Genomic DNA, 19185 nt, shown 5'->3' on the forward strand with positions numbered 1-19185 from the left:
TGCAGATTACAAATGTTCATAGATTTTTCATAGACAATTTAGACTTGTTTGACAGCACTGTCGTAATGTTTGCAGTCAGACATTTAACCACTTGAACTGTCAAATACTTTAGTCTGCTCTTCTTTTCCCTTGACAAACCTCTTTGCCAAAAATAGCCGAACTACAAGCTTACTGCTAGGCGTTGTATGCTTGTAGAATGGCTATTTTTGGCTAATGTTCCACTCAGAATAGGGATGCTAGGGTTCAATTGGTTAAGGTAAAAACAAAGTTCCTTTCACAAAAAGATTTGGCGGCCCCCTGTAGTAACTCTGAGGACCCCCTGTTGAAGACAGCTTTAAGACATATTTTCAACTTAAAGCTATACTGTGTAAGATGCTCAACTAGTGGTCAGTAGCCCTATAGCAAACCGCGGTCGCGTTCGCGTCTTTCTCCCGTTTTTCGTACCTTCACACCCCCGCGTCTGCCTCCACAACGCCGAGAGCTATCTTTAGAGGGGTCCCTGGTTCCTGTGCGTTCAGGCATTCCGGAGAAACGGACTACTTCACCCTGCCTGGTAGGCGAGATTACCTTTTGAGTAAAGAGACACACGGGCGACTACAAATATGGCGACCCCACTTCAAGATGCGCTGTGATTGGCCGGTAGTGTACCATGTGTGCATGATCGGCGATGTGATTGGGCAACGTATACACAACGTATACAGATGATGCAGATTACGTCATTTTGGCGCGAAATCCGGTCCACGGCCAGGATCATAGAAAACATATAAAGAGAAGGCTTCAGAAGCTGAAAATAACGGAGTGGGTGTTCTAAAACTTTAGCGATTTAACAGTTAGGACAATTTTAAGATTTGTTTTATAAAAAAAGTTACATTGTACAACTTTAAATAAATCTCGCATGTTTTTCATTTGAAGATACGTCACTCTTCTGGGGCTTGTCAAAAGGATTGCGTTGGAAGACACGTACGGTTGTTTATATTGTACACAATTCAAGGGGTCTAATAAAATTCTTTCATCATCCACAGTAAGAAAGAAGGGGTGAAGAACAGTCGCCTGGGTGCTCCTGCTCAAGCTGGGCCGACCCCTCTCGTCCCCTCCGCCTCTCTGGAAGCAGAGGAAGACATGGGTGTGTATGAGAAGCATACATTTGTTTGTACAACCGCTATATGGCCTTCACATCTAGATTGTGATGAGTGGATGCATGTATTCTAGTTTTAAGTGGTCTCCATATACGGGCATGTTCCGTTTGTGATGCCCGCCATCCAAAGACCACCCACAAGGCAGTTTTAACATAGGATAGCCGTTTGTTTTTGTTGTGTCATCACAAGCGCTCGGGTGATGCAGGGATTAAGTACCTGCCCACCATCACTAGGGGTTTGAATCCACAGTAGTTCACCCGACTACCCAGGCTTGCCGAGCATCTCCATGAACACAAGTGGCCCTGTTCAGGGGAGGGAAGCTGGGCGTGGAGGTAAACATTTGTCACTGCGCTAGCGACTCCTACAACTGGGGTGGCACCTGTCAGTGTTGAACGGAGGAGCAGGACACAGGCACTATGTTAGAGATGCATCACGGTTTTAGTCATGGTTGTGGTGGATAACCGCAGTTTGGGTGGATTTGGGTCGATCAAATATAACTAGTCCTGTGCCCGGGGGTGTGCGATGAGGGATTGAATGTAGGAGTCTCAAAAGTAATGTTGGAGAACCCAGACCGGTGCCCGCTGGGCAGAATAGTCAACATCGATGTCCAGTTGTGCAATACCCGTTGTATCCGTCTGTCTAGCTGGCACTCTTTTATGCCGGTGTTCCGTGTCCAGGCCAGTCTGTGAGTCATCTCCAAATTTGGGCACTGTAGTGATGTCAGTCAGTGATGTCAGTTGGGCTTTGTTACCATGGTGGCGACACTGTTTAGTATCAGTGATGTCAGAATGCAGACAGACGGTGGACAGCGGACAGACATTTGGTAAATTAATAGTTAGACAGATGATGAATTAACGGGTGAAATAATGCAGGAAATATATATAATATAATATATAATAATATAATAATATATAATCTATCTATAGGCCTATTGTATCTTTTAAAAAGCATGAAATAATGGCTCGCATGCGTTTGTAGTATTTTAATATTACATGATTTTCCATCAAATTAGCTGTCTACTACACATGTTTTGCCGGCAAGAGACTCTTCCACTTCAAAACAACAACAGTGGACACGAACGCTGATATAATAAGAGAGAGAACGGAGGATTTAAAAGGAGAAAAAAAAGAAGTGATGAATAAAAGTTTGGTGTGGGAGTGATTTAGAGAAGATCTTAACCCTACCGGTGACTGGATATGTCTTATGAAAAGTTGAGAGGTGAGAAAGTGATGGAAGACTCAGAGGGCTTGCTGTTACTATTGGATATGTATGCAGTCACTACATCGGTGAGCGCAAAAGTGGTGAGTGACATTGTTAAACCTTGCATTTCTGTGATCTCACAACTAAGAAAACTAACACCAGGGAAATAATTATTTGACATGCGGTCAGTGCGGAGCTATAGATAGGATGTTATAATTAATGCGGTTGGATGACAGATGGATAATGAACGTGTACACACGGATTAAGATGACGAAAAAGACCATCGGCGCATCTCTAGGCTACGTTCTCCCGGTGGGGACTACTCATGACAACAACACTAGTGGCAAGACACAGAAATGTGTGGGGAGGATTTATTGTCATCATGACTAAATTGGTAGAAAACATGGGTAAAAAACAACTGCCTATTCTAAGTCTAAAACAATTTCTGTCAACACAAACATCTAGTTTCACTGCATGTTGTTGCTCAATCTCTCGCAGGTGTTTTTGGAGGCGTGTCTGGTGAAAAGTGTAAGCCAATGTCGTACGAGGAGAAGCGTCAGCTGAGCCTGGACATCAACAAACTGCCTGGTGACAAGCTGGGCCGCGTTGTGCACATTATACAATCGCGCGAGCCGTCACTGAAGAACTCCAATCCTGACGAGATCGAGATAGACTTTGAGACGCTGAAGCCCTCCACGCTGAGAGAGCTGGAAAAATATGTCTCCACCAGCCTGAGGAAAAAGAAAAAGCCAGCAGGTAGAGTCCTAATAAATATGGGACCTTTAACGAAGGATAACACATTTTCTGAATCATGTTTGATATTATTTGGCCCGGGGGCCACATGCGGCCCCCACCTTCACTTAATGCGGCCCGCTGGTTAATACTGGAATACTGATATAATATTGATTTCAGCTGTTACAATTCCAAACATGACCTGCTTTAATTCTGTCTATTTTAGTAGCTTAATGACTAGTATAGTAGTATTAATGTATTTCTTTTATGTCCAATGTAGGTATTTGTATTTAGGTTCATAAAGTTAACATGAGTATATAATTAAATGTGTTTGAAATTAAATCAAAGTGTTACATTTCAGGATTCCTATTCAAAAATAACAAAAAATTATTCAGGATTCCAATTCAAAAGAAGCAAAAAATAGCCGATCTACAAGCTCTGATCTGCTAGATCTGCTATTTTTTGCTTATTTTGTATGAGATACTAGAATGACAAAGTAGGACATAGCAATATGCTATTTGGCCCTCTGGAGTGAAGGTGGAAATATAATGGCCCTCGCCATCATCAAAGTTGCCCACCCCTGCTGTAAACCCTTAATGTGCATGCTATAGGTAAGAAACCAATTATAAATGTTTAATTTAAATGTATTTTGCATACAGCCAACAAATAGACCAAGATATTCCAAAAGTTTTTGCACATGTAGTTATTACAACAACAAAAAAATCAAACTGTCACGATTTCAACATTCTGTGTTCCATTAGTAGCCATAATAGTGGACAGCAACTTGCAAGTTTGTACTGAAACGTTTGCCCCAGTGATGTCACAGGGGTAAATTCTGTAATATTTTAGTCGCTACCCTCTGTGGCCATGAAGTGTATTTATTTGCTCATCTGTGTGTGTGTGTGTGTGTGTGTTGAATTATGTCTTAGCAGATAAAGGTTTGGAGGTGACTAATATGACGAAGATGAAGACCGGCTCTTCATCAGGTAGCAGTGACTCCTCTGACAGCGAAGACTCTGAGAAAGGTAACATAAATATCAACTTTATCGTAACATCACTGGTTTACAGGTGCAAAGTGTAAAACGTTCATTTTTCAGAAAGGGAGAAGAAGAAAATGCAGGGTAGACGGGGTAGACGGAGCAGCGAGAAAAACTTAAATATTAAATGCCTTTATTGATAGTACACAGTTTTGCTTTTCTTTTTTTTTTTTTTTTTTTTTTTATCCCACGATTTTTGTAACCCATTTTTTCACCCGGTGCCAATTGCCTAAGCTGTGATCCTGGGCTCTTCTCTCCCTCTGCCAAACCTGGGGAGGGCCCCGAACTGAGCTCATGCTTCCTTCAATGCATGAGGAGTGAGCAGGCCGCTTCTTATCACCTGACAGGGGGAGCTTCCCCGGTTGGACGTAGCGCGTGGAAGGAACACGTTATTCCAACCAGTTCCATTCCCCTCCATCAGGCGCCCCGGCTGGCCAGGGGGAGGCTTTATAGAGACCAGGATTACTGCATGTTTTTGTGAGGGTATCTACCCTAGGAGACACGGGGAGAACATGCAAACTCCACACAGAAAGGCCCTTTTGCCAACCCCACCTAGGGTGTGGGCACTGATGACGCGGAGGAGGGAACACGCCCCCAGCACCCACAGTGTCCCCCGGCGGGAATCGAACCCAGGACCTTCTAGCTGTGAGGCGACAGCACTAGTTTTGCTTTTCTTTTAATCATTGCATACTTAACACACTTGTTGCCTGGATTAAAAAGCGACTTTAATATTACATGCCACCATTTTCTTACCGTTTAATGTGCACGATGGGACACGCTGCATGTTCATGCAACACACGTGTGTACGGCATTCACAGTTTTCAAACAAAAGTATCCGCTTGGAAATCCGTTCCGTCAAACATGCTTTTCACGATCGCGATCATGCCGAAACCGGAAGTAGGGAGAGCAATAAAAAAAAACTCAGGGAAACTTGTGTGTTTTGCACAGGGACACCTACGGCCAAAACTTAGGAAACTCGTGTTTGCCACCAAGGTTGTTAAATCATGACTTAGCTCAGTTTGGATCCCCCTTTTCCCTCATCTTTTCCTGCTTACTCACCTCTTGCTCTTACTTGCATTCTTGTCTTTTAGGGCTGGTTCCCAAGCAACAGCAGCAGCAGCAGCAGCAACCGCAGCAGCAACAGCAGCAGCAAAAAAAGAAGACGACAACGTCAAACAAGGACACCAAGAGGCCGCACCCATCCCTCAGCACTGTGACTGGGCCAGTGCTTCCCCAGCCTCCGCCTCAGCCTCAAACCCAGCCTCAGGTGGTTCAGTCCAAACCACCCTTTGTACCCCCTCCCCCTGTCCATGTTCCTGTCCCCTCCCTGGACTCCTCCCTGTTGGTGCCTGGGGGGTTTGATCCCCTTGCCCACTTCATGAACATGTCTCAGACGAACACGGAGCCCAAATCTGCCATTTCTGCTGCTGGGGGCCCCGCCGTCACGGGCCTCCTCAACACGAACACTCACACCAACCAGACACCTGCTGAGACACACCCCTTCCTGAACCAACATCCCATCATACCTTCACCAGGTACGTTCATCTCAAAGAAACACCTTTTTGCAACTAGTGTCTCCATGGTGTTGAGCTTCAAGAACATTTAAAACCTAAAACATTTAGAACGGGTACACATTATTGTGTATCATTATTTTATGCTTTAACCATTGAAAAATAGCAGATATACAAGCGAGCTTGTAGATCTGCTATTTTTTAATTTTGACCCGATTCTATAAGTGTCTTTTGAATCCTAAGTTTTCTTTTGAAAGACCTATGTTTCTATGTCAGCAATCTGGCTAGCCATCGTCAAAGAAAAGGTCCTTTTCACTTAACTGGAGCTCAGTTAGTCAGTTCTTGAGAGACTACTGTATCAGTGGTTTTCAAACCTTTTCATGTGAAGGACACCCAAACTGATATGTATTTGTCCACGGACCCCCATCTCAAAATATTTAGTTCCAGAGACCAAACGTTACAAACGTTCGCTTTGAAAATACATATATTCAAAGATTTGCACACATTTTCACGACTTTTTCAAAAATAGCAGAGCTACATGCTCGCAGCGCGGCATTCGGTGCCACGCTGTGAGCTTGTATATGTGCTATTTTTCACTGGTTAAAGCATTCAATAATTCTAGGCCTAAATGGGTTAAGAATGTGTTTTGAATACAGATACAGCTGTCTATATCTTTGTGTAAATATTCTTATTGAAATAGCCTCTGTTACTTACTAAGGAATTTTTTTTTTCCTTTCCTTTCACTGTCTTCATCCTTCATTGTCCACTTCCCTTACTCACCTCAGCCGTGCACAACGCTCTTCCCCAACAACCGTCTCGCCCTAGCAACCGAGCAGCACCGCTCCCTCCAAAACCCGCCTCCCAGCCTCCCCCGTCCGCCCTGCCCTCTCTCCCCCCTGCCCCCGCAGCCCCCCTTCAGCCTTCGCTTCCCCTCAATCTCCCACAGCCTGTGCCTCGGCCCCGTGTTCCCTCCCCTGCCTCCGTTGGCATCTTGGATGCTCTCTCGGCGCAGCCTCCTCAAGCCCTGCTGGAGGACGACGAAGAGCCAACGCCCACCAATTCGGAAACCCCACCCCATTCCCTGCCTCTCAGCCAGGTCCAGATGTACCTTCAGTCGCTCCAGCAGCAGCAGCGACCTCCCTCACACAGTCAGCCACTGCCGGCCCACACGCACACCAATTCGCCCGCACAGCCCACCCCACAGCTGATGCAGTCAATGCATGCACAGGCTGTACCCACACCTCCCCCTGCCCCAGCACAGAGGCACACGGCGGGGCACACACACATGCAGCAGCCATTCACGCACACGCACACTTCGACGACGCAACAGCACCAGCCGAAAGTGCCGGCACTGCAACAGAAACTACAGCAGCAGATACAGCATCAACAACAACCCTCACCACGCAGCAAAACGGAGACTTTCACAACAGGTTAGATGCTTACAACTTCAAGTACTTGTGCATGCACATTTTCACATATTATACAAGTCAAACATTCCAGTAAATTGATTGACTGGGATTGGTGTGCTGGTAACTTAATTGAGGTACTTGTTTGTTTGGTTTCTTTTTTTTTTATTGTTGAAAGGTCCTCTGAGAGAGAGCCCCTCCTCACTGTTGATGCATTCTCCTCAAATGCCTCACTTCCATCCTATCGGACAGCAGTCACCAGCACAGCCCAAGAAACCTGTGAGTTATCTGCATTGTGTTATGTGCCAAGTAGGGGTAACGGTTCAGTCCGAACCTCGGCTTTTGGGTCACGGTTTCGGTTCGGTTTCAGTACAGTAAAAACAATATTAGCAATATAAATATTTTCTATTATTTTAAAGGGGAAAAATTACCTTACATCGCTAACTTAACTTTCATTAGTATGCTCAAAGCAAAAAAAGGCACCTTATGTCACTTATGCCTCACGGGGAGATAATAGGGACTTTAAAGGACAACTCCGCCCTAAATCACTTCTAGGCTCATTTTCCTACTTATATTGATCCAAAAGTACTGTCCATGGGGTCTATGAGGCACAAATACCCCTGTTGTCCAGTTTCCCCAGCAGAACCCTGCAGCTCTCATAGCATAGAGTGGAGCCTATAAGCCTATCGCTTTTACACTATTTGTTGCGGTTAAAAGTGATTTATTTTTTCATGAATGTGTTACTATTTGTCATTTCTAACACATCCATACCTTGGTTGTCCCGCACAAGCCACCAAAATCTCATAAATCATGTTTTGGGGTGAGCATTAGGCACAACTGCCAATCAAAGTGACTGTACTGACCAATCACAGGGCATCTTTTCCGGGACTTGGTAAAACACATAAAAGCATAACATCTGTTTAGCAGAGTGTGATGGCTTTTGTGGGACAACGATGGCATGGGTGTGTTTGTAATGACAACTAGTAACACATTAATGAAAAATCGCACCCGTGCGAAGTGAGCGGTGCAAAGGCGATTTTCATTATGCATGTGATCCTTAATAGCGTTACGAAAAAAGAAATATAGATTTTCATAATATGTATGACCATTGTACGTTCTTTAGCTCGTTCTTTTGTACCTTGTTTTGATGTCTGTAAACTGATGAGGGGTCGCGTGGGTGTGTACCGTTAACACATCTCCCGTAAAAGTGCTCTCAAAAACTCACTGGATGTTAGCATCAATGGAGTAACAAAACGCTTCCTTGTTATTTTCTCTGAGTCTATTGCTCTACCAGCTCTACTTGTTGCAATGAAGATTTGCGCATGCTGTTTTACCTCCATATTTATTACTATGACATATATCACTATAACGTCAGAGATCACTCAATGGATTATAGTCAAGGGTTGCTAAAGGCAGTCCATTCCTTTGCCTTAGTTTCCTCTTGTTCACATCTAAAATCATGTTTGAGACAGACTCACAAACAGATGTATCGAATTTGTTGTATTTAATGCCCAAAGCAGTGATGCCAGGGTTAAAATGGTTAAAATAAGGTACGGATTGCAGCTTCAATATAAACACAATCTTGAACCATTGCCCAAGTCTTACAGAATTGAGTGCTCTGCTCACTTTACCATATTACTGTAACACAGACCTCCATGTATGGATCCTAAAATGTATTCTATATCATAATATAAACCAATTATACTCAGTCATGAAAGTGTTATCATTATGACATCACATTATGTATTATATAATATAGGTTCTTCTACACAAAATCAGTAAGTATAATAGTATTGTTATTGTGTGAGTAATTGTAAATTTGAATTTATAATTGTAAATTGTAAAGGTGACTTTGAGAAAATCTGAGTATCTCTAGATAGAGATAGAGATAATCTAGAGTATCTCTAGGGAAACAGAGGGAAAACAGACAGGAGGGCAACCCAGCACTTCTTGTTATGACCAACCTTAAACTGGCAGATTGAACAGCACACAGGATTCGAAACAGTAATCATAGACTACAGGGTTTAATGTAGCGTGGTTGCTGTTTCGAATCCTGTGTGATGTTCAATCTGTTAGTTTAAGGTTTAGGAGACAGAGGGAAAACAGACAGGAGGGCAACCCAGCACTTCTTGGCATGATCAACCTTAAACTGGCAGATAGAACAGCACACAGGATTCGAAACAGTAATCATAGCCTACAAGGGTAATGTAGCGTGGTTGCTGTTTCGAATCCTGTGTGATGTTCAATCTCTTAGTTTAAGGTTTAGGAGACAGAGGGAAAACAGAGGGAAAACAGACAGGAGGGCAACCCAGCACTTCTTGGCATGATCAACCTTAAACTGGCAGATTGAACAGCACACAGGATTCGAAACAGTAATCATAGCCTACAAGGGTAATGTAGCGTGGTTGCTGTTTCGAATCCTGTGTAATGTTCAATCTGTTAGTTTAAGGTTTAGGAGACCGAGGGAAAACAGGAAAAACAGACAGGAGGGCAACCCAGCACTTCTTGGCATGACCAACCTTAAACTGGCAGATTGAACAGCACACAGGATTCGAAACAGTAATCATAGCCTACAAGGGTAATGTAGCGTGGTTGCTGTTTCGAATCCTGTGTGATGTTCAATCTGTTAGTTTAAGGTTTAGGAGAGGTCCAGGATATGAAACAACCTGGCCATTACGCCTGGACCTTTCATGAATTTTAAACCGGTCTCAAGTGTAATAGCCAAGACAGATCTAAATTAACATGAACAACACAGCATTTGATTGGTCTGTTCTGTTTGGCTAACACATGTCGTCATGAGTAGAACAGTTTCTGATTGGTTGATTCTTATGTTTAATTACTCAACTAGCCAATCGATGAAGAATGAAAGAATCGCCCGTGCTAATATGTTTTAACTAGATAAACCGAAAGTGAAATATAGGAGCGGTTTGCACCGCTCAAAAATAAAAACACTTTTGACCATAACAAATAGTGTAAAAGTGATAGGCTTATAGGCTCCACTCTTTGCTATGAGAGCTGCTGGTTTCTGCAGGGAAAACTGGACAACAGGGGCATTTCTGCCTAATAGACCCCATGGACAGTCATTTTGGATCAATATAAGTAGGAAAATGAGCCTAGAAGTGATTTAGGGCGGAGTTGTCCTTTAAGCTCCCGACGGCTACGGCAGACGGCCACGGCAACCAGACATGGATCAGTGCTCGATAGATAAACCTGCTTGCTGTTGCAGCTGTTCTTACTTACGGCAGAAGCTACCTTTCCACGTAATGTGTACAACGTCAATGCCCACTGCATAGACACGTCACCATGGGAACCATAGAGTTCAGTAAAAGTGCTGGGAACCCGTCGCCGATGGCTGTTTGCTTAACTATTTTGACTGCTATGGTGATCGCGTCATAGCAGCTGTGCATCCGCCTGGCGGAGCCGTCCCGAAAACTGTCTGAGCTTAAAGTCCCTACTGTCGCAAAGAAAGTTCTCTTCAAAGTTTAGCTTACGTCAATTAAACATCATCGTTTATCTCTGTGGTGTGTCTTTACCATAGAAATATAGGACAGAAAGTTGAAAACACTTTCTGTGGACACGGACCCTTACATGTGTGTGTCTGCAGGAGCAGAGATCCAGTCTGGTGGGAGTCAAGGAGGAGAAGCCCTCCCATTCACCTGTGCTGCCACCCTCTACCTTCCACCCAGCCTTGCGCCAGGACACACACAAATCCCTTGACCACAAGCATAGTCACAGTGAGTATAGAGAGACACAGGGTTCCCACGGTCATGTATCAATGAATGTATCAAGGGTCCTGGAAAAAATACCTATGCATTGTCTTTGGTTATTGATTTTGTTAATACCTCTGTAATGACAAATTAAACATAGGCCAAATTGTCAAATATTAGAGACAGAAATTGTGAAAATAGCCGACCTACATTGTGAGCATGTAGATCAGCTATTTTCACAATAGAACAGTGTTATACAAAAGTCCTCAACTCTTAGTGCTCGTCAGGGTGCCGGGTCCTTAGTTAAAACTTATTATTGATTATTTTGGGGGTCACGGCCTGAAAACACTACACTACCTGTCTTTGGGCATTGCACATAGGAGTAAGCTACCTGTTATTGAGCTGAATTATTGTTATATAGTCCTGGAAATTGGGTTAAATATTCTGGAAAAGATTTGGAAATGAATTGGTAAAAATGTGTGGGAACCCTGGAGACATGTATTTTTGTTGAGCAGTTTTAGTGAGCGTGTAGAATCCATGACAAATAACTTACTTGACCAACACAGGATCAGATCTGAAGCCATTGGATGGTTTTCGCCCTGGCTCCCGCCTCCCAGACTCGCCAGCCCCGCCTTCCTCCCAGCAGGACAACAAAGTCAAGCAAGAGCCCAAAACGCCCATTGCCCCCAAGAAGTCCCAGGTATGTATGAATGTTTGATATACTCCGGGTATGTATATAAGCCGTATCCTTCCCTAGGGGCGATATGCAGTGGTGTAATGGTGATTACACCACTGCATTGTACTGCACTGCGCTGTGATGAAGGGGTTAAGGTTTTTCGTCCTGGGGACGGATTTCTGTCCTGAGGATTCCCTTAGGGCTATTTATGAGATCAATGCAGATTTGCAAAAATAATAATAAGGAAGTGGGGGGGTGTAGCCATGGCCGCAATGTTAATGACATGACCACATTTTTCACAATGCAGCATATACAGTACTTGCTAGTCAAGTGATCTCCAAACTAAGATGCATCCCTCCCCAGCCAAATAATTTAAATCATCTATGTGACTATGGGTGCGTTCGGAAATGCGCACCGGGTGTGTGTTCAGTGCAGTGGGCGGTGAGTGCATTCAGAGTGGCTTAATTACGAACGACCAGTTGAGGGGCAGCGGTGAGCTTTATCAGAAGGAAAACGTTCTGAAAAGGCTGGGCTGCACGAGCCCTGCTGTAACCTGACACCATTCACACCAAGCATTAGCCTCTGCTTGCTTAGCTTAGCCCTACAAAGGAGGAGTGCAGTAACTACGTTTTCGGACACACTGACTTATTTGTGTGGCCCAAAGGTCAAATTAGCCTTCATGATATTGGGGTATGAACAATTAGCTCAAGAACAAATATACAATCAGTGTAATATCACTGTAATGCCTTTATCTAATTTGGCTGATCAGCTGTAACACTTTTAACTCATACCCTGCCAAAAAAGAAGTTTCTATGATAAAAACGTCTTTAAAACGTCTTTTTCACTATGGACCTCCCTGCCAGACGTCTTCTGAACGTCTTTTTTTTTTAAATAATAAAAAAAATTAAAAAAAATTTTTGAAAAAAATGTTTTTGAAAAAAAAAACATTTTGGACCTCCAACAGTGTACTAGGCATGATCGCGATCGCGAAATTGCATGTTTAACCCCCATACCAACCCCATCTTTCAAACATGGCAGCCATGTTTGTTTACATTTGAAGAAAACATAAGGGCTCCTTTCTCCTGAATGCCTGAACGGATTTCCAAGCGGATTTTTTTGTTTGAAAGCTGTGAAAAGCATGCACATGCATAGTGTATGATCTGTGCACGAATGTGTGCACCAGCGTGCACACTATTTTTTTAACCCTTTGTTGGCGAACCGGCAATATAAGAGGTCATCCCACTTTAAATATGGCACCGACTGAGTTAAACCCATTTTTTGTGAAATTCTTGTACATAGTTACTGCACTCTGCCTTTGTAGGGCAGAAATTTGTGTGAAATTAGTGTGTCGTTGTGCAGATCTGTAAGCTCATAATGTGTCACTTCGTGACTCAAAGTACTACGGATTTTAACGGTGAACTTATGGAATTCGCTCTGTATGGATGGCAGTGCCCAAAAGATGAAATCACAGGAATAATGGAAGTCACTGGATTGGTTTTGGTTTTAGTTGGTTTAGTTGCAAAGGTGGGCTTGGCTGGTTGAAAAGGTTGACACGGGAAAGCCATTCAGCTCCTGTGTCAAAAGCGGCCTCTGCTCATTCTTGTTTCTCTCCTTCACTATCCAGGATGGAAAGTTAAAGAACATGGGGTCATGGGCCCGCCTGGCTCAGACATCCCAGTCCACCCCAGCCTCTCAGCTCCGCTCCTCCAGTGACAGCTTTGAACAGTTCAGACGGGCCGCCAGGGAGAAGGAGGAGAGAGAGAAGCAATTGAAGGCACAGGCTGAACAGGCCCGGAGAGAGCAGGAGAAACTACGGTAAGTACGGGCTAAGAGCTGGGGGAATGGCGAGGGAATGTTATTCAGACAGAAGGACAGTGGCGAGGCCATTTTAAAATATGCCACTGCTGAGATGGTGGCTGGATGGTACATTACAGATCAAACGGTATTCTAAAATATGTATCTGTAAACATTTAATGTTACTGTATTGCCTGAAAACTGCCTTTTTGCAATGTGAGAGTGCCGACGATGTAGTTGCATTTAGATGCCTGAGACGAGGGGACAGGGCAGTCAGGAGACACACCCTGCCCCTGTTTCACTTGAAAACGTGTCACAAATTATTGTCATACGAAAGTTTAGTTTAAGTAAATCAGCCCTGGCTGTATTGTCAAAAGACTATTCCACCCTCTAGACGTGTCAAACTAACTTTAGCTGTGAAAAAACTACTGCTGTAACAACAAAATGTTTCACTTTAAGATCCTGTAATGCATTAATACCATGTATTTGTCTACTAAAGCCTTCCAAAGGACTATTGTATTAGTATTTTTGACTATTCCCGAGTCTGCTCCTTCAATATTTACTGCAGATTTTTTTTTTACTGCCCATTCCAGCCTTGCAGCAATTGAAAAAAAAAAGAAAGACCAAAAAAAAAAAAGAAATTACATTGCCATCCATTCTCCATGGAGCATGACTACACTTGGCAAGTTGCATTGCAATCTAATTTTATTTGAGAATGTTGGCCTAATGGTGGCGCTAGACTAGGAAAGACCATGGGGTCACCAACATCAGTAGAGGCCATCAAGAAGGTACACAGTGAATTTCATTGTTGTTTCAAGTTGTACTAAGGCTTCACCCATGTTCTGGACTAGTAAAGTCATGTTTATTCCAAATCTATGGTTGACCACACAGCTCATCGTGGTCACATTATCGCTGTGATCATGGCATGGAGCGGTATGCGACAGAGAACACCAACACTGACTTTCCAAAGAGTCGCTCCTCTCTCCAGCCAAAATCAAGCGGCTCCACTTCAACTCCACAGTGCTTATGTACAATACATAGTTTTTGTTTTGTTTTGTTTCATTCAAGCAATACAAGTAGGTAATCAATGTATTAAGTGGAAAAGTTGGTTTCTGGAAAAGGGTTTTATTTACTGCTGGGCTGTGATTATGCAAAGTAATCAGTTCAACAGGGTTTGCTTTCAAAATGTACAAGTTGTTAGCCAAGGCCTTGTACCACAGTTTTATTGGAAAACTCAAGAGACGGAAACATCTTACTACAGTTCTAATTCTACATGCTAATTCCTCCATGCAGTAGTCGTGATGGCGAGGATTCCGTGGAGCAAACTCGACGAGGGCAGGACGACTCCCGTCGACGACAAGATACACAGTCACCGCTTGCGACTCCTACACCCCCGGCTTCCACCACGCCCGCTCACTCTCCGCAGGCACCTGCCAGTCAGCCACAAGCCCCGCCCGCGCCCTCCTCAGCCGCACAGAATGCCCTTGACCACCAGAGGGAGATGGCGCGCCGTCGTGAGCAGGAAAGACGTAGGAGAGAAGCGGTAATTATCCAACTAAAATATCAGTCAGTAAAATTGCAAAAATCAAAATTCCAGGCCACAGAAGTTTGTGGTGCAATGTTACATTGGACATTGGAAATATATTTTGTGGCACAGCCAAAAGTACATTTTGGTCGTGGACATTATGTTAAAACGTTTGGCGAAAACTCACAAAACCAGTGATGGAAAAAGTGTCAACACTGTGTAAAGATTTGATATGAGACAATGAAGGTTGAAGACCCCGATGTACAGTATTTTCACATCTGTTTTTCTCTCTCTGCTCCACAGATGGCCGACACCATTGACATCAACTTCCAGAGCGATCTCATGGCCATTTTTGAGGAGAACCTCTTCTGAGGAAAGAAACAACGGAGACGACGCAAGTGAGAAAGGAGAAGGACAAGAGAAAGAAGACAAACTGTCTGCTATCCCACAAAGGCTGGGCTCACATCCAAGACACACTTCACCCACATGTACAGTACATGTAGATTGCAATGCTCTCATACATACGCTTGCTGCTCATGCATACACAGACATACACAATGACTGTCCCCCCCCCCCCCCCCCCCTCTCTCTCAGCAGAAGCGACTTGCTTGTAACGTGAATTGAGAGTGAAATAAGAGGGTACACCCCCACAGAAACCTCTGCCCTCCGTCCTCGGCTGTGTCTCCGGGGTCTAACTTGTTTATTGTTTTTCATTTCTGATTTTCTGGGAGACAGCAGAGTGACAATGGACACTTGACTATCAGAAGGAAGGCAAAGGAGTTGGACAGAACTTTTATATGAAAACGGAAAACAAAAAATAGTGTTGGAGAAGAGGATTTAATTTAAGAAGTATGTGAAAAAGAAGAAAACATTGTCCTTCTAATCTCTTGACGGGAGAGAATGGAGGCAGTTAAAAGAATAAGTGAACAAGTTGTCTGTCCCCCCCCTCCCCTCTCTTCCAATCCTGTCTTATTTCTCCTAATGTTTTTTTTTATTGTTATTATTTAATTTAAACAAATTTTAAACTTGGGTGGGGTGGGTGACATGACAGTCCAGTTTGTCAGGTTCAGAGGTCATCTGAGAGTTAGATGGTTTCTCAGGACACAGTGGGAACAAACCCATTTAGACCGGGTACGCATGCGTATTATTATTGTATGCTTTAACTATTAAAAAATAGCAGATATACAAGCTCACAGGCAGCGCGGCGCTGCGAGCTTATAGATCTGCTATTTTTGAAAAATCGTGAAAAACATTTGAATTTTGACCCGATTTTGAACCGATTATATAAGTGTCTTCTAAATCCTTCTAAGGTTTTTTTTTTAAAAACACATGTTTCTAAATCAGTGGTTCTCAAACTCTTTCATGTCAAGGACCCATAGAATGATATGTATTTGGCCGCCCCCCACCCCCCCAGAAGCAAATATTTGAGTTACAAATGTTACAAGAGTTACAAAAATTAGAAATTCAAAGATTTGCACAAATTTTCAAGATCTTTCAAAAACAGCACATCTACAAGCTCGCAGCGGTGCCGCGCTGTGAGCTTGTATATTTGTTATTTTTCAATAGTTAAAGCATTCAATAATTATAGGCCTAAATGGATACAGTCCTTTTCAACAACATCCTTCCAGTCTCTTTCCTCCTCCTCTCCTCCCTTTCTCTTCCTTCTGTTCCTTCCCTCATCACAAGTCATGCACGCTAACCAGCGTGGCGCGATGTGGATCACCAAGGCCCGTGTTGGATTTCTGCGGTCCAGTTGACAACCTGGTCTGTGTGTAAGCTGTCACAGAAGAGAGGGGAACCAGGAAGGAATGATGATTTTTTTTATTAAAACAAAGTGTTGGAATGTGTCCTTTGCCTTAGAGCTCTGGCCTGTAAACTAAGGATCACACCTTGCAAATTATACATATTATATATAAATAGATACATGAATATATATTATATACGATGAAAAGTAAAAAGAAAAAAAAAATAACATGAACATGAGAAGAATTTGTGGGGAGCGTCTCCGTGTTCATATCTGTGCTCTGGTTTGATTTCTTTTTTTTCTTTTTTTTTTTTTTAGAATTTACTGTAAAGAAGGAAAAAAAACTTTTTTTATGATTCTATTGAAAGGATTGTTTTGTCTGTTTTATTCTCTCTCGTACTTTTTCTGTCTTTCCTCGACTCTATGCCAAAACCAATCTATTGAGTGCTGAAGGTTCATTCACCATACTTTCACAATTTTCTTTTTTACACTTGCATCATCTTTTCACTTTATATTAAAGGCTACTTTTTTTTGTTTTTCTATTTTTATTTCAATTAGATTTTCCTTTTATCCCTTCTAAAAAAAGACGTGATGCACCAGTTTGCTCTGTAATAGTGTGAATAAGCGGTTACGAATCATTGGATGTCACTTCTTTACCAGGCACTAATGTCAGCTCTGTAGCCACAATGACTGGCTACTGCACTTAAATGTTTCATTACTGACACTTTCTTTTTATATATATATTTTTCCTTATGGCGGTCATTTTTCTTTTCTTTCTTTTTTTTTTTTTTTTTAATCTTTCCTAGTCGTCCATCATCATAGTCATGGTATTCATCACCACAGCTTCTACAATCTGTATGATATACTTTAATTTAGGGTCATTTTCCCAATCCCGTTTTTAGTTATTTTATTTGTGTTTTTCCCTTTCCATGATATTTTCAGTGTCCATGATAACAGTTGGAGTTATTGTGTGCCATTGTGTTTTTGTTTTTAGAGGGAAGGATGCTGTCCCACCTTCTCATTGGTTGGCTCAGACATCCATGAGTGTATTTGGTTCTACAAAGTTTTTTTCTTTTCCCTTTTCACATTTTATTTCAGTTTTCCTTCTGACGTTTTTTCTTTTGACTTTTTTTCCCCCCTCTTGAACAACCTGTTGGTATGTTGGTGAGTGAGGTATTGAGGGCGATAGTTTCATCCTGTTCTGATTATGGAGTAAAACATCTCTTTTTTAAGAAAAAAGTATTAAAATTATATTAAAAAAATAAAATAACCCACTTATATGTGTGGTGGTGGTTGTATTATTATTATTTTTTACCATTGAGCATGTTCCCTCCATGGTTGCAGCAGTATTATGGTGATGTAGCATACAGTCAAATCAGACACATAACCGCTACAGTGCGGTAGTGTAGGCACTGTAATGGTCACATAAACGGCATGATCCGTACCAAGAGAACTAGCATATCCATTAAGGGAACACCTGAAAAAGGTTGTTATGGAACTTGTACCAAATGCCTTGAAGTGCTATTTGAAATTCAGCCAGAAGAGGGTGCTAATTAGATGGGTAGGTTACCACCGATCTATGAAGTTGCTACTGTAGAGATAGTGAGGAGGTACTGTAGGCTACTACAAGTTGGCAGCACCTCTGAAATGCTGTACCACAGACCGGGGCAGTGATGCTGTGCACGTGCAGCCATGGCTACTATTGGTGGGTGATGCTGTAGCCCAGTGATGCTCAAACTTTAGCCTAATTACATTTAGGTCTGCTATTACATAGCCTCGCGTAGCCAGGCTTACTCATCTCCGAAGAGAAAAAGAGAAAAGGCCAACGGCGCCGGAGTCGGGGTTTTTTGGACTGTTCCGCCACCCCACTTTTCAGGCTCGACCTTTTTTTTCTTCTTTTTTTCTGTCTTTTTTTCCCCCAATCGGCGCTGTAGTCCCAACGTTCCCATTGTGTTGCTTGAGGTTGCCGCGACCGGCGACCCTCTAGACATGCTAATTGCTTCCAATACACAAAGTATCTGTGCCAAACATGTTGAACCGGTTCTTGTCCGCCCGTGTTGAATTGACGGCACATGCAGGCTTCATTGGTGTAAAGTAACTGAGTACATTTACTCGAGTAGGCTATTTTTATTCCACTACAATCTTTTGAAAACAGAGATACTTTGCAAATTTCGATTATTAGGCTATAAAGGCATACATAACCACTTCAGCCCTACATTTAGGCCATTTGAAAATACAAGCTCACAATATTGCTTAATCTGCTCAAATATTTGTATCTATGGTGGCTAAATTTGTGAAATGACTTGACTATAGGCTCCGTTTTCTTTATACAGTCTACATTTTGATACCAAAACGTCATTACTCAAGCCAAGGCTTACATTTTGAACATGGGATTTCTACTATTTCTACTTTTACTTAAGGAAAACTGAGTACTTTTTTTCATCACTGACGGGCCGGCCTTGCTGATCGTGCCTCGATCGGTTTGCTCACTCTCAGTGCGATGCAGCAGCAGAGCAGTTGAGTTCTAACTTCATCTAACTTTCACTATAGGCTACAGTAAGATGGAATTTTCCTTACTTTATTAATTTAAACCTTTATAATTTATTTTCTTGAAAATACATTGAGTGCAGGGCCCTCATTTTCAATGATGCAGAGATTATACTTAATATTGAAATAAGAACAGCAGGATAACAAGTAGACTATTGTGACATTTACAT

The 19185-nt window shown here is 42.6% G+C and overlaps 1 protein-coding gene across 6 annotated transcripts in view; it reads left to right on the forward strand.

Annotated features, from left to right (window-relative positions):
• Positions 1–17734, forward strand: part of LOC308281826 (bromodomain-containing protein 4-like) — a 28333-nt gene extending 10599 nt beyond the window's left edge. For 2 of the 6 annotated variants that reach the window (XM_080722144.1, XM_080722147.1), the window contains 11 exons: positions 1023–1123; positions 2835–3092; positions 3998–4093; positions 5197–5640; positions 6402–7046; positions 7201–7301; positions 10627–10756; positions 11296–11429; positions 13030–13220; positions 14493–14742; positions 15028–17734. In XM_080722144.1, coding sequence (XP_080578270.1) covers positions 1023–1123; positions 2835–3092; positions 3998–4093; positions 5197–5640; positions 6402–7046; positions 7201–7301; positions 10627–10756; positions 11296–11429; positions 13030–13220; positions 14493–14742; positions 15028–15096 — 2419 coding nt within the window. In that variant the 3' untranslated portion in view covers positions 15097–17734. Of the gene's footprint in view, positions 1–1022; positions 1124–2834; positions 3093–3997; positions 4094–5196; positions 5641–6401; positions 7047–7200; positions 7302–10560; positions 10757–11295; positions 11430–13029; positions 13221–14492; positions 14743–15027 lie in introns of those variants that run through there. The other 4 variants (XR_013961873.1, XM_080722146.1, XM_080722145.1 and 1 more) reach the window with 4 other exon arrangements.
• The last annotated feature ends 1451 nt before the right edge of the window (positions 17735–19185 follow it).

This window comes from Nannobrachium achirus, assembly GCF_963921795.1.
Source record: "Nannobrachium achirus genome assembly, chromosome: 3".
NCBI lineage: Eukaryota > Metazoa > Chordata > Actinopteri > Myctophiformes > Myctophidae > Nannobrachium > Nannobrachium achirus.